This window comes from Poeciliopsis prolifica, unplaced genomic scaffold, assembly GCF_027474105.1.
Source record: "Poeciliopsis prolifica strain line A6 unplaced genomic scaffold, Auburn_PproV2 SCAFFOLD091, whole genome shotgun sequence".
Taxonomy (NCBI): Eukaryota; Metazoa; Chordata; class Actinopteri; order Cyprinodontiformes; family Poeciliidae; genus Poeciliopsis; species Poeciliopsis prolifica.
The window spans coordinates 1054760-1071319 of NW_026562466.1; the positions used below are offsets into that span (position 1 = coordinate 1054760).

General features: G+C 42.3%; 1 protein-coding gene across 1 annotated transcript in view; it reads right to left on the reverse strand.

Moving 5' to 3' along the window:
* LOC129353491 (aryl hydrocarbon receptor-like) overlaps positions 1 to 12767 on the reverse strand; it is a 38110-nt gene extending 25343 nt beyond the window's left edge. Inside the window, exons 1-2 of the mRNA XM_055022840.1 lie at positions 12303 to 12767; positions 4750 to 4937 (exon numbers count right to left, since the gene is read on the reverse strand). Of these exons, the coding sequence (XP_054878815.1) occupies positions 4750 to 4937; positions 12303 to 12358 (244 nt within the window). The 5' untranslated portion in view covers positions 12359 to 12767. The remainder of the gene's footprint in view (positions 1 to 4749; positions 4938 to 12302) is intronic.
* Between the last annotated feature and the right edge of the window lie 3793 nt (positions 12768 to 16560).

Genomic DNA, 16560 nt, shown 5'->3' on the forward strand with positions numbered 1-16560 from the left:
ACAATGGAGATAATCAAACATCGACATGAAGAAACGAACCTCTGAACGATTCCTGAATCAACTCAGACATGTTCACTGACAGTTACTTCACGTATTTGCACTTCAGTCTGTTGGAGATGAGTTCATTTGTTTTCTGGCTAATATACTGCGTTGCCATTTACGCCCCGACCTACTTCCTGTTTTAATTGTGAACAGACCCGCCTCGATTCTTCCTGCCAACCCTTGTGAGCTGTAAAAATCCACCAGACTGTATCCCCATCACAGCGTGCGGCTGCTTTAATTCCTGTATGAGAAAGAAGCAGGCATGTGACGGCCGTGGCAGCCGTCCAGTAACTCAGCAGTTTAGCAGCAGGGAAGCCACTCAGCTGACCTCTGATCTGGAAAAACTCCCTAATATTCCTGGACTTCTATAACCGGCATAAATCCTGAGACCAGAATCACTTCAACGTGGCTCATTTCTCTCCAGGACGTAGACGGGTCCCGACTGAACGGGGGTAAAGCAGGCAGAGAGCCGAAGCAGCTGCTGCGCTGAAAATGGTTGGTGTTTATGTAACGCCTGCTCCAAACCGGGCTGTTTGCGTCTGTTGACACCTCATGATAGCCTGTCAGTCAAAGAGCAGGGAAAGCAGAAGTGGAAGCACAACGGGGACACTGTGTTCACACACACACACACACACACACACACACACACACACACACACACACACACACACACACACACACACACACACACACACACACACACCACTCCTTTGTGTTTGTCTTTAAACGATCAACACAAGTGGGCCGATTTCTGAAGCAGTTTCAGAAAGTTGAATGTTTTTATCAGTGAGAAGCAAATCATGACAACAAAGAGAAAACCTCCATCTGGAAACCTCGTGAGCGAGAACGAGGAAGGGTGTGTGTACGTTCAGACGGAGAAAAATCAACGCACAACAAAGAGAAAAAATGTGTGTACACAGAACTGAGAGTGTGGCTTTCCTAATGCGCAGGGAAGGAGGGAAGTTCAGCTGAGCTATTAAAAGACCACAAATTACAACTCGAGGCAGCCAGAAACATCCTCAGCGCCGCAACCAACACTTCAGAGCCGATTCGACCCGATTCGACCCGATGCGACCCGATGCGACCTGATTCCTGTTATCCCGCTCATGTTGAAGGTGTTTTCTAAATCCAGAATCTGCAGGACTAGTCGATCCGTGTTGTTCTGCTTCTCCGCCTGATCAGTTTAGCGACCGTCCTGCTCAGGACGTGTTTTTACTTCTTCTGGTTTATATTTTCCATATTTCTGGTATTCTGGTCGGTCTGTTTTCCACTCGGGGTTTTGTTTTTAGTTTTTTTGCCGTCCCACATCCTCCTCTCTCAGTCACTCAGCGGAGTCCAAAGTTTCTTCCATTAACGCCAAAACAGTTTGGAGAATTCAACGACCAGGTTTTGTCTTTTTAATCAAAACTGGAAAGATTTACGTCTGGAACATTAATTGTTTTTAATCGCTGTAATAACATTATAATTTAGGAAAAAAGCAAAGCAGTCTCCCAACGTTGACGAGGATTTATTTGTTTTCTGACTTGCTGGATTTAACATGATGTCATCAATGACAACAGAAACAGTGCTAATAGTGGAACATTTTTGATGACTTCTTTCTCTTTAAGCCTCTTGGCATTTTTTTATATTTCACATTCATTTGAAAATCCTCCTGTTTTGTGGAACATGCTTGTCTCTTTTTGTTTGCTTTATGCATCATGTGAGACGTTTAGGAATCTTTTTCCGTTCCTTCCTGAAGATTTCTAAACTAAGTTTCCTTGATTAGTTATGATTGTCGCCTTGTTTGATTTTATTGTTAGTATTTTCTTTAGTTGTTTCCAGTTTTAATTAACCGTATTTTACATTATTGCTATTCTCTGTCTGTCTGGCCTGTTTTGGACCATTTGTCTTCGATGTCTTTCTAACTTCATCTCTTTCCGTTTCCTCTTTCTCCTCTGTTCTGTTGGTATGTGGGTCGTATCTGACTTGTCTCTGGTTGTGCTGCAGGTGTTGTGAAATGTTTCCATCCTTTAGCAGTTTAGGCACATTTCTGGAACAGGTTTGGTGAGTGTGTTGGAATATGTTCGTCCCTTTCTGGTTGTTTGCCTCCTTGTTTTTAAAGACATTTTATGTCCTTATGGTGCGTTTCAATCTGTTTTTCTTTCTTTTCTGTAAACTTTTCAAACATTTTTGATTCATTTCTGATTGTTCATCTAACGGGGAACATCCTTTAGTGATTCTCAACGTTTCTCGGTATTTGCTGCTGTGTTGTCACTCTTTGTGTACTGTTTGAGTACAAGGGTCAGTTACAGTTGTACCCTTTGGGGCCCCTGTTGTTGTCCTTGTTTAGTAATCCATCCCAGGGCGTGGCGTGTGTGTTTAGATAACACATGAACAGTGTGTCCTGCAGCAGGTCTCATGGTGTGTAGGTCATCTACCAGGCTGTTTCTAGTCGTGAAGTGGCTCAAATGAGTCTTTGCGGTCACCAGAAAGACGACACAAAGAGAGAAGACAGACGGAGACAGTGAGGATAAAACAGAGCTCTGTCTGAACATGAAGGAGGTCTGCCTCAGAAACTGGAACAATGGCTGCGTTGTGAGCTTTGGATGTGAGATCAAACCCTCTGGTGTTTCCCAGCAGCCCCCAGTCCCCAACCTGCAGCTCCGCCCCACTCTCGGGGACAAGTCGGAGACATGGAGGACACGAAGGACAGACAGAGAGCTCCTCTTTCTGCAGCAACACTGGCCTTCCCATGAGGCGTCACACAACCAAAGTTTCGCCTTCGGACAGCCTCACCAATGAGACGCATGCGAAGGCTGCGCCGTCGACATGCGGCTCAAAGTGCTGAAACAGAGTGTGGAAAATATGCAGCGTTCCCCCGACGCCAAGGTTGAGTTTACCCTGCGGAGGCCGGAGGATCAAAGCACTTCCTGCTTAGTTACTGTCCTGGTCCCTCATCACTAAGTGGGGTCCTGACAGGCATCAAGAAACAGGAGGGGGAGGGGGGCCAGGAAGACATGGGAACGTCTTCAACGCTCATGATACTTTCTGAAACTTTTCCAGAACTTACAGATTATATTCTGGACCTCACAGGTTACTAAAGTAGTTTATATATCTGATGTGAAATCAACATCCAGAATAGCTTTTGTCAGACTTTTGAAACAAAACATATATTTTGCTAAATTTCAGAAAGTAACTAGTTCGCTGTGGGTAAAGTTAACCTCAAAGTTATCGATAACCCTGGAAGGTTTAGTTCCTTTTTATTGAATTATGATGTTTGTTTCTGATAAAAAAATTAGAAAAACATCTCTTAAAGGATAATGAAACATAATATTAAATCTGTGGAGGAGTCACATCCAGTCAAAGCAGGAGAGTCTGAAAGAAATCCTGAACTCTATCAGAGCTTTATAAACTTAATTTTATGAAGTGACTTTCAGCTGTTTAAAGTCTGATGTTTTATTGTTTTCAGTTAAATCTGACCTTGTCCTTTCATCTGGTCCACCTTCAATTGTTTCCTGCCTTTAATCTCTACTTTTATTTGACTCTTTGTGGGTCTTAAAAGCTCCCATGTGAACATGGCATCAAAATTACAGGGGAGGGAATGAACCTGCAGAATGATAACTTATGGCAGAAAATTATTGTCATTACACCTCCACACATCCAGCTAGCTCCACTCACATCCAGACAGAGAGCCGTGACTGCAGCGGCCCCCAGTGCTGCAGCGCCTGCATGAACCGCGGCGTCGGCCTGACGGTAACCAGACGCCCCGCGCTGCCAATAATTGATGATCCCGAGGCAACAAAGCTGGCTGTGCGCAACGGGTAGCGAGAGAAGAGAACCAAGAGCCAAAAGGTTCTATTTTGGAGAGGAAGGGGCGTTAGTCTTCAGAGAGAAGAACAAAAACTCCTGTTGATGCAGAAGCAGTTTCATTTTTCTGTGATGTGGTCATGCTTCACCTCCTCCAATCACCATCTGCTTCTCTGAAGCACACATATCTACAACCGGCTGGTGGACGGCTGGCCGCCTCCTCTGCCTCATATCACACCTGCCCTGCTGAGGAGGCCAGATTTAAATGTACGGTGAGCCAGAGGGGTCAGACTCAGCTGCGCTGCGCTCCGGCTTCGCCTGGATGTGATGTGAGCAGCAGAACAAAGTCAGGAAGTTTCCTGGAAGCTCAGCAGCCAAACCCTCGATGATCTTTGGACGACACGCGATGATGACAGAAATAGAGGAGGTTTTACTTTCAAATAAATAATCAGCTGAGCCCCGGAGGACGCATTTGTCTTTTCAAAAGGAGTCAGAAAGTATCGTTCTTCCTCTGCTTCGCTAACAAAACAAACCCTTCCTCTGCTTCACCTCTTTTCCAAGAAAGCAGCTCCAGCTTTCTTGGAAAAGATCTGGGCTCAGTTTCTTCTACATGGCAAAAACACAAAATCTAAACAAGTATTTCTGTCTAGTTTCTGGGAAAAATGCTTCAGTACAATTGAACTTAAAAGCTTCTTTTTAGCAAGAAATATGAGTTTGTTTTAAGACAGTAATTCCTTAATGTTGATGAAAAAGTTATTTCACTTATAAGAAGAACTTTTTCATCAACATTAAGGAATGATTTACTAAAAACAAGCTCCTATGTTGAAAGTCATGACACGGATTCTCAGTGTTATTTAGATCAGGGCTTTGACTATACCATGCACTGTATCTCAGGCTGCGTTCTGCTGACCCAACACTCACCGTTAAAGAAGCTCTTGACCTTGAGGTAGCCGACGCTGAGCCGCAGCACCGACAGCTTGTCGAGCCGCGCCCGCACCTCCTCCGGGAACGGCAGCAGGCTGGTGAGCTTGTCCAGCTCTCCGTTGAGGCGGTCCCGGTGGCGTTTGGACGGGTTGGACTTGATGCCGTCGGGCGGAGGCGGCTTAGGCCTGCGGACAAAGAGACAAAGAGCAGTGAGAGTCCGCTCGGTTCCCACATCGGAGCAGCGCGGCTCTCCGCTGGGAGCCGGAGGTCGGCTTTGACTGAGAAAGGTCGTGAAGACCAGAACGAGCGCTGAAGGTGCAACTGAAGCGGACGTCTGCGTGCGTCAGAGATCCACAGCTGCTTCTAATCGGCGCTTCGCCGCAGGAGGGACAACATGCAAACATCTCAGAGAACTGGGGGCATCGCTCTTCATTTATTGTGATATTTTTCAATTCATGGTGAGAACTTTGATTCATTCTCATGATTAATTCATGTCAGATTTAATAGTTTTACTATTTTCTCTGATTTTGTTCAATAAAGCATCAATAAATAAAAAGGAGTAAGTAGGAGTGTTTATAATAATAATAAATAAATCAAATCATTATCACAATATTACCATGAAGCAATAGGCTCGGCCCTCCTGCTGCCCTTTCAGTTTAAAGTCACAAAACGCCTCGACGCTCTGCAGGGCGCCTGCTTCAGCCCCGGTTACCAGGGGAACCAGGTGAGCGGGAATGAGGTCAGCTGTTTTCCAGGACTTGTTTACCGCCTCCTGACGGAGAGCAGATCCAGAAGCAGAGCGTATCGACTCATCATGAACTGCCTCTTTAAATCTCCCTGGCAACCACAACACACATGCTTTTCCTTAAACACCAAAAAACTATAAAACAGATTTCCCTCGGGTTTTGGCTGCGTTGTATCCGACCCTTGACCTCACAGGTGGGGCTCACACAGAGATAAATCAGCTTCAGAGGAGAATGCTCTGATGGGTCAGAGGTCAGCTGAGGCTGCAGCAGAGCAACAAGTTCTGCTGCAGCTTATTGAAGCTCAAAACCCATTAACCTGTTAGCTCTCATGCTTCAGATTTTAGTCAAAACAGATTCAGCTGTTTTAGTTGACAAAAAAACCACAAAACTCCTCAAATAGAAGAGAAAAGCTAAATAAGGAATAAGAAGAGCCAAATATTTGACTAAGCAATCAGAGATGATAAACAAACCTTGATTAAAGTCAACTTTTCACTTTTAGTAAAACTCTGACATGCTGGTTTTAAGTTACACAGCTTCCAGCTGCTCTGCACAATAACAATGAATAAAACAAGTGGAGAGTTAAAGCTGCAACGCTCCACCTGTGGAAGGAAATCTGTCAGGTTTCTCCTGGGAACTCAAACAGACTGATGAGTCAAAAAGAGAAATTAAAAAGAGAAGGAAAATAATAATTAAAAAGACAAAAATAAACAAAATTTACATCTTAAAAATTGAGGGAAAAATGCCAGAAATATTCAAGTAATTTCAGAGTAGCAATTGTCACTGTGTTAAAACAAGCTTCTCTCTAAAACTGAACCTTAAAATAAATGAATAAATATATTTATCTCTTTCTTTTGACAGTAAACTGTTTTGTGGAACATTGTAAATGCTACAGTGCAACTGAATGAATTAAATATTCACATTAAGAGATGACAGAGAGAGCGCTGCTGTAATAAAATAAACCATTGTTTCAATCTCAAACAAAAACAGATAAAACTATCACCAAGGAGACGTTTTGAAAGGTCTTAAATCTCAGACAGGAGATCTGTGAGTCTTACTGTTACTCAGAGTTTCTCAACCGGCTGCCAACGTTTATAAATCATGTTTTCACATGAGTTTCTTCTTCTGACTTCACCGTTTGATCCGGAGACCTGCTCTTACTAGAACAAACTGGCCACCTACTGACGGTGCATTCACTGGCTGACAAAAGATGGGAATTCTCTGCTTCCACCGGTTGAGCTCATCAACCAGTTTCAAGATGGCTCCCAGTGAGAGTGTATTTTATCATCCATGATCATCTGATTCCAAAATAAAATAAAAGATGCAACAAATATCGGCAATCTGAGAATCAGGGCAGGGCAGTGAGTTGGGTATAGGAATTGGCCCAAATATTGGTGCGTCTCAAGCCAATATTTTTCACAATGCCAGGAAAAACCAGGAGCCCAGAGTGAAACTAACACAGTGACCAATGTGTGTGAACATTAAAGTCATATTAAGATTTCAGGGCAAGAAAACCCACAAATCCTGACAACATTAAATCAGTCAGTCTGGCCTTCAGTTGTTTTCTAAAGCAGAACAGAATTTGAAATGCTTTTTTTAAGAACGACAGCGCTTTGGGAGGTAAAACTTTATAAAATAAAACAAGCTGTATAATATATGAATGATGAAAAACCACAAACTGAACCAGGCTGATGCTACAAACTGAAAACAGGTTGCTTTCTTCACAGAGCAGAACCTTTATATCCAATGTCTAAATGTAATTTTTCACTTTACATCTAAAAAAAACCACAAGAACAAATTTTCACAAATACAAATCTTGATTACACACAAATTCTTATCTATAGAAAGATAAAATCCTCCACCATTTAATTTACAAGGTTATAAAACTGTCTTCACAGCGACATCGTCTGATTTACAAGCACAAAATATTTATGACCGAGATAAAGTCAGACGTTCAGCTGTCGCTTTCTTAAACCTGCTCTGAGGAAATGGGGATGTGGAGTCACAATGCCGGTCAGAACCTGAGCAGAACTCAAGTGTTTTTGTCACTAGCTGTCATCTATCACACAGGTTAAGTCTTTAACTCAGCATTTCTCCTCCAGGATAAATAAATCACAATGTGTCACACACTCTGTTTAATGTGCAGCATTAAAATGTGTATTTGTGTAAAATAAAAGTGTAAAAAGTGTCCTTTCCTGTCTTGTTAATAAGACATCTGTTCCAAATAAAACTGTGGTGCTCGACATATCTGGAATCAAGGAGAGATGACTATCGCTGCATTCCTGACGGCGTTCCCTGTAAGAACAATGAGCAGCCAGTGTTGTTGCTTCTCGTCTTATCGAGCAGATCTGTCCTGGAAGGGGCGTGTGCGCTGAAGAGTGTGTGTATGTGTGTTTTAGACTTTAAGAAACTCTCTCCTGCGCGTTCACAAAGGCACTTTGTCCATGACGGGGCAGCAACACCTTTCCAGAACAATAGAAACTAAACACGGTGTTCTCTGCTGCAGTTATGATCCAGAAACTACAGGAGGATCATTTGAGCTCATAACAGAAAACACCACACCTGAGCTAATAAAATACCTGCAAGCCAACACTCAGAGTATCACAAATATCAGCAACAATCACACATATTGGCTGTGTGATGATATAATGCACCTTTTTACAGAAAAACAGGGAGATATTGTGAGGAATTTATTGGTTTTTCAGCCTAAAAGCATCCAAATAGTTTCTGTTTTACTGGCTGCTGCTTTAAAAGCAAAGTGAACTCAGAAAAGGTCAAACCGTCTTTAAAATCTCTGTTCAAATCCTCCACACATCGCTTTCCTCTTTATAGCATCAGCTCTTAAGCACAAAGAGTCCTTTCAGCTTGTGTTTGGTCAGAAAGCTGAGGGCCTGATTTTCATCACATGTCAGTCATGAGAGACAGAGGGAGACGCTGCGTCTGCTGCAGCTGTCCCTTCACTTAACATTTTACACTCACTGCAGCGTGACCTCGCCACAAACCCAAACCAAACACCGGCGTCTGACCGCCAAGCTGCACAAGAACCCGCTCCAATCGGAGGCCAGAAGCGGGTCAGCTCAGGTCGTTTATTAGAAATGTAAACCAAGACGTTTTCAGACCTTATCATCTGAAAGAAATGCTGCAATAAAAGCAAACAACCTGCTTCCTCCTCTGACCTGAACCTTGTTTTTATGACTAATTGTATTGTATTGCAAAGTTCTGTGTTTGCGGAATGAAAACTGCAGATAAGTATTACCAAAGAGCCTGATTTCAATGTGGCTGAGCTCTGTGGTTGATCTGGGTAAGCCGCATTTGTTCACAGACAATAAAAACTGGCAGACGTCACGTGACACATCTGCAAAACAATCAGAGCCATTCTGGATCAGGTGCTAAGCTAACCTGTAAACACCTGCACAGGTACTGAGCTCTAAACCCAATGGATCCCCTCAAACAGAAACACACACACACACACACACACACCTCCGTTTTACCTGCTTTCAGCATTCAGAAAGTCCCAGCGTCTCTTTTGGAATCTTTCCAAGCCAATAAAATCTCGTCTAGAGCAGAATCACTGATCTCACCTTTATATTAAAAGAACACACTCGTTAAAGTGTTGCAGAGAAAACACCTGGATGGAAACCCATCTGTAGCTGGAGCAACTTCAAGAAACCTTTCAGCTCAGTTTCATTCAATGTCCTGCTTTTGTTGCTTTGTATAAACCGTCCAGGTATTACCCATATCAGTCAGATTATACCCCCTTCATAATTAGTCTGACTCAATGAACCTCTGCTAACTCATATTATCAAACTTTGACCTCTTCCTGTTTCAACCTCAGCCTCACGTTCTCCTCCAACACCAGTGTCCGACCTCAAATATGGGCTAAAAAAAAGGGTAAAATCTGTGTGAAGCCTACACACACTCACACACACACACACACACACACACACACACACTCACACACACACTCACACACACACACACACACACACACACACACACACACACACACACACACACACACACACTCACACACACTCACACACGTAACCACAACCAATAAATGTGGTTATTGCAACTTTATTGTGTTTAAAATCATGGCAGAAATACTTCAGCAGCTTCTTTGTCCTCCAGATCGATTGGAGTGGATCTAAATGACAAATCAAGCGTCTTATCTCTGTAAAGGACAGAAAAGTCCGCTGTCAGAGAGGAAGTGAGTGAGCAATCTCCAAAGTATTCAGCTGCTGTGATGACTGTGTGGGAGGAAGCTGAGCAGCCTGCAGAGCCGTGACCTCAGCCTCCAACATGTTAGGGATGAACTTTCACACATCTGGAGCCTCCACCTGCGTCCAGGTGTCTGTTCAGGCTTCCCCTTTCTGCTTCATGATGCTGGTGTATTTACTCACACAGAAATCACCACAAATGGAAACTTTTCTGCTCGTGTTAGAGCGAGTGAGCGCAGAACTCGCCCAACCAGCTCCATTTCCCTACAAATAAAGAAAGATAAACTCCCTGGGAGCCACTTTTCCTAAAACCCCGAACATGGCAGACTTATGTAACGTTTGCGTGACACAAAACTATGTTAATTTGAGTCGAGGGAGGGAAGAAAAAAACACCCCCCCCTCCTTCAACAAAACACACAAAGACATAAGGAAAGACAGGAAAAAAAGTATGTTGTGGCAGTCAGAGGAGGAGGAGAAAAATAGTGAGCGAGTCTCAGATTACGCCATCCTCCCGCTCTCCCTCCTCCCTCGTGGAAACATTGCGTGAGAGCGCTCTAGCTGCACGTCCTGATTATGATTAATGCAGGTAGCGCCACACACACACTGAAACCGCGGTTCTGGATGGGGTTCTGCCACGGATCTGCGCTCAGACTGTTCGGAGCGGCTCGCGTTTGCTCTGCTTTTGTTGAGAAGTTGAACTATAAACCATTTAGATGAGAGAGGAGGAAACAGAAAAGGGTTAAAGAAGCCTGGAGCGGCTGGAGGACGGCTAAAAATGACTTTTATTACTCTCTGAGAGGCTGATGTGGTTTTATTTCTGCACATCGATCCCTCATTTTGGTCCATACAGACCCATTAGAATCAGCGTTACATTCGACTATCTGTTGCTTTGCAGCTTTTTGTTAACTAATAAAAAAAAACAACTTTTAAGTTATGAATACTTAGCAATAAAAATACACAATTACCCTGTTATTAAAACACAATACAACAGTCTGGGTGTTTATTTTAATCCTTCAGGAGGCAAATCATCTTTAGGTTTGGTTGATTTAATTCATTGTTTGGTTAAAAATATTATTTTGTTCACTTAGTTTTGTTATTTTCAGATCCACTTTTGACTACAGTGAAACTATGTCTCTTCGAGGTTCAGTTTTTACAAAATATGCTGATTTTTTTCTGAAATATTCTCAGACTCAATGCCACTAACATACTATATAATCCAGGAGCATCATTCATTTCCTTGGTGATGATTGGCTGTAAGAGGTAAGGAAGACTGTAGATGTTAGCTTCTGCAGTAGCGCTAAGATACATTTTAATCCAAAGCTGTGTAAATTTGGCATTTGAACTATAACAAAAGGGCAGTTATGAGGTCTAAAGTTTTCACTGATGGTGCACTGTAATGAACACTGTAACAGAACACTAAGGTTTGTTTTTCTAACTTTAATATGCTGACACAGCATCATTTTAGACCAAAAGCAAATCATTCAAACCAAAAAGACAGATCAGAAATAAAAGATCCTCATTAGCTGGCCTGAAAAACACAAAATTAAATCCTCTCTGAACGAATGATCAAACAGAAAAACTGTTTTAGAGATTTTTTAAAAATCTCTGACATGCTACAACAAATTGATTCCTTCTGGTGCAAACCTAGAACGTCCTATGTCACTTTAAAGAAAAGTACAGAAACTAAAGGACTGAATAATCAGTGTATCCACTTTGACCAGTGCACCAGAATGGCCATAATAAGCAGCATATCAGCACAACCACCTCAAACCAACTGGGAAGCATGGTGGTGGAGGGGTAGTGATGTGGGCTTGTTTTGCAGCAACAGGACATTTCTGCTCCAACCAAACAGGCCGTGGTGTGTTTGGCAGAAAAACAAGTCAAATCTGTTTAAATAAGGAGAACCGGCGGCCATATTGGCTTATTGAAGCAGCATGGGATGCAAATCCAAATCCAGAGGTTCGAACTGAACAGAGGACCACCACCAACTGGTTTTATCACGGGTTTACTGAAATCAACACAGTTCACATTAACCCGATGTACAAGGAGATGTGTGTGAATGTGGTCGTTAACAAAGAGATCCTGTTACTTATTCGGACAAAACTCACCTGAAATATTCAAGGTTCATCTCGCATTACGCTCAAGGACCCTTCAGAGAGTCCTCAGAGGGGAAATCCAGAGAAAAACACAAACATGTTTTGCTTTCATAACTAGAAAACCAAGAAGGTTTCCCCTAAAATGCGGAACCAGCCATGCGGGGATAAATGGATCGAAATGATGGCTGGGATATTTCCCAACACACAGCGTGCAGCAGCTTTATTACAGCTGTATAACTGTGTAACAACAGGCTGCTGCAGTGCACGGACTGGTCTGGATGTGTTTGCACAGCGGAACCTTCTTGTTTTGAAACCCGAAAACAAATAAACAGATTTTAGCGTAACGCTGTTATTAAAACAATCAGATTCTCTTCCTTAGCAGCCCAAAAAAGCACAAAACTGGGAATATATGTTTGAATGACTGTTATTCAAACATATATTGCAGTTGTTAAAAAAAACAATGTAGTGAAGTTATTCTCCAGCCAACTTACGTTTTCTGCACCGGCTTCTTCCGTTTCTTCATGGCGTACTGCGCCGTCGGCAACATGGTGAGGCAGCGACGAGTCCAAACTACTGAAAAGTAGAGCTTTCCCGACTTTAAAAACACCTAAACACGCCCAGACCGGTTTGGAAAAGGCACATTCCCCGAAAAATATCAAAATGAAACCGATAATAACAGCGAAAATGGAGGAGAAAACTCGACGGCTAGAACACCCCGTTAAGCTCGACTTGTTTGCTTCGGACCGCGGAGACTTTTCCGGACTTTTCTCGCTACGGCGACATGGCAAGAGGTAGCAAACCGTCACAACTTGTTATACTCGGGTTGTTCGAGCGTTTCCACACCGGTATCATCCGAAAAAAGTCCGAACTTGGAGCAGTTGAAGGTGTTCCCTCGGAGGGCTTCACAGAGAGGATCCCTGTCTGCGGCGGCGGCGCCCCAGTTGTGATTTGACGGAGCAGAGCAGCGGCGTAATGTGTGTCACTGTAACATCAGAGCGGAATTATTTAAGGTAGACCGACCACAGCCGCACAGGGACTACACAGGCACTATCTCCCTGGAAGACCTTAAGAAGAGTTTTGTAACAATTACACTTGGACAACTGTTCAACTTGGAGAATCTATACTTTCATAATGATAAATACCTTATTTGATGTGTAAATAAACAGTTATAGTTTATATGTAGTACAAATTGTTCTTTCTTTTGGTTTTTGTCACACTTAAAGCTGCTGTATGTAACTTTTATATGTAAAAAGAGGTTTTTAACATATTTGTTAAAGCTATTACCATGTTGTGACATTATAATATGAAAAAGATAATCTGAGAAGAGGTCTTCCTCCCTGGCCTGCTATTGAAATCTGAGGAAATGCACAGCTCTGGTAAAAAAACAACAACAACTAGTCAGAACCAGGAGGAGGGTCTTAGTGCTGTCAATCAACCCTGTGAATGTGTTGCTACATGTGTTAATGGTGAATAACTAACTTACTTGCCGTCATTGGTATCAATGCTAACGTGTCTTAGCATTCACAACGGGCTCTGGTGATTATCTGTATCCCTATACAAATAAATAAAAAATCTATTTTTAAAAATGTTTTTAGTTTTACTGCAGCTATAAATGTTTTAAGATCATTCGAACAAAAATATGAATAAAAAATGATGTAAATAAACACAAAAAGCAGTTTTCAAATGTCTTAACTTTAGTCATAAAATCATAAATTAATTAAAAACTACCTCTTGTCATTACTATTTTGTATTTACTGATTTTTTTTTTTGATGATTTGAAACATTTTAGTGTTGCAAAAAAAATCCAGAGATGTACTTTTTTCAGCACCTAAACAGAAATAATTACCTAATACTTTTGAACAAAAACAGTATGCAGAAGTTTAGTCCTAATGCACAGCTCTGTGTTTGAGAAAACCAAACCCATCACGCCAAAAGGCAGTGGATTTTTGTACAATTCACAGATTTAAATAGTTTTGCCACCTGTTTTTTCCTGTTACTAGTTAAGCTAAAACATTCAGTTTCCAAAAAAAAAAAACATGTTTTTCCACCTAACATCTTTTACATTGCGATATTCTTAATGATTAATGAGTCTAATGCAGCTACTGAAGACTTTACTGTCTAATGTGTGTGGGATTTTCTACAATCAGTCTGATTTCATGTATTAAAAAGAACAAGATGGCTTCACAGACTGTAAATGAGTCATTCTTTCTGGGGACAATCAGCAGCTGAAGACTGAACTTCTTCCCCTGTGGCTGAACTCTTCCTGCGCTGGCTCGAGGTTTGTAATCACGAGGTGCCTGCTCATATTTATTTAATGTTTGGGTCGTTTGGCAGTCACTCACCGTATCCTCCTACGCTCTGTCACACTGAGGTGCATTGGCTTCTACAAAGCTATAAATGTGAAGGATTCCTGTGACGTTCCTTTTATTCAGTGCAGCCAAAGTCGGTGTGATATATCACTGTTGTTGTTGAGAAAAACCTGCTTCAGCACGCCAAAGACTAAATTTACAAAACCAAAAGGCAGACAGACTCACATCTCGGGGCTTTCAGGGTGAAAAACAAGAACCTTGGTATTCGCTGGTCCTCACATCTGACGTGTGAAGCAGTTTTTGCTTGTTTCTGATTCAAGACACCTTGTAGGGATGACTCAGGTGGTGTAATGTTTCAGGAATTCAAGACTGCAAAAGAAGAATTATCACATATCAGGATGCAAACAGTCCTGACAGAAAAGCTTGTGCAAACAAAGACGGCAAATATGTGCAAAAATCAATGAGATGACAGAAGAGAAAGCTGCGATAATGTCCGGTCAGTGGACTCAGACTGACCAAGCTGCCAGCTGTTTATCCAGGAACGTAAGGCAGTCTGAGGCGGACGGTTGTGGTGTGATGTCTGCTTTGCCGCAGAACATGATGAGATGCAATGAAAGGCGCTGAAGCAGAAACAGCCTTGAGATAATTTGTGCTTTGGGAGCTGATGGCCCTGTAACATTAACGACTAAGCAAGGTACAAACATATGGTCATTAACCAGGCGAGCAAAGAAACACGACAAGGGAAAGAAAGAGGGAACAGGTGGAAGACGCCATGAAGCAGGTGAAAACAGAGATGAACCAGGAAAGTAAATAATTATAAAGAAGTTAATACTTTTCTGAATATTTTCATTATTTCTGTGATGTCTTTAAAGGAGCTTCATTGGTCACTGGTGGCTGAAATCTGCTGACATGGAAACTTCAAGCACGAACTGAAACTTCAAAGATCTGTTTAGTAATAATGTAAATTTCTTCAAACAAAGAAGAAGTAACTTTCACCCTTCCAGTTTCAGTTTTGCTGCTGCGCTGAAGGAAACTCTGGTCACACAAAGCTGATTGATCTGGACAGCTCAAGCTTTTAAACAGCCTTTTCCTGTAATTAGAGCAAATAAAAGTTCTTAACGGAAGAAGTAAAGTCTTTGGCTGATGGAGAGACTGAAGTTTTCCTCTGATCAGAGCTTGTCCCTGGATTAGGGAATCTGCCTGTTTCTTGTTGCCGGGATTAACTGTACAGAGAGCAGAGCTGTCTGAGGAGCCAGCAGCCTTTGTTTCCCATCATTAGCCGCCCAGATCCATGACTAAACGGCACCGTTTCAAACACTGGCAGCACCAAAATGTTAACTTTCCACTGTGCCACCGCAGACCACCGCAGCATTTTATTGCGACATGCAGAGGTGGCATTTACATGGCAGTAAAAGCTCCAGTAGGTCTGGGTACAACTTGCTAATTTTCTCCAACGTGAAGCTGGTGAGGCTTCATATCAACAGCTGTTTGTCAATGCTCAGCAATTTCAAGAAAAGGTAATCCAGTTACTCCAGGAAAAACGTAACAGTTGATGATTCAGCTGCATCCAATCTGCTGGAACGGCTTCAGAGAGTTCGGTTTGGCCAGAAGATCTTCTTCCTGATGGCTCTTTGTGCTTTTGTTTTTGACATTCAGTTGTGTTTTCTTACTGTTGATTCATGTTTAGCTGCAGTTTTTCTGATTCTATCAGTTGTATTAGTTCATTCTGTGGACTACACTTAGAGGATCCAGCATTCACCTCCCCAGTCCAAAAATCTGCTGTTCACACCCATAATTCCACTTCCTCCTGAGCGCCTTCTCTACCTTTTGCTTAATGTTCCCAATAAATCTACTTCCTTTAGGTCAAATAACTAAATACCCTGACCTTGAATAAAATCCATTACTTTAAAGTGGTGGAGCTGTTTAACCCTCCTGGGTCCACTTCACATTTCACATAGCATTGATGTTTTCATGCAGCCTGCAAAAAGCTGAAGATCTGCTCCGTATTAAAAGTAAACCTTGGGCTAGTGGCATAAAAAACATTTTTTGGAACCAATGTTTGTGTTTTCTGAACTGCCAACTCATCTCTGCTGCTTTGTGTTCAGTTTATAAAACAAACGATGGAAATGTGGAGCAACTTTCCAGACTCACAACGTCTCAAATTAACTTCTAGGAATAAAGTTGGCGAATGGGGAGGTGATTATAGGTTGTTGAAGCGGCGGGCCGGTCCTGGTTCTGTCCTGGTGAACAGAAAACCCAGCAGGATGAAGATCTGGTTGAACCGCTGGTTCAGCCAGGCTGCTGGTAAATTAACAGCAGATGTTGCTGAGTTTGGATGTTGAGTTTCGAGTCGGACTGGACTTTATTCCTGAGCGACAAACAAAGAGAGCATTTTTCCTCCTGTTCTTATTTAATTGGGAAATGTAATTCCTGCTTTGGC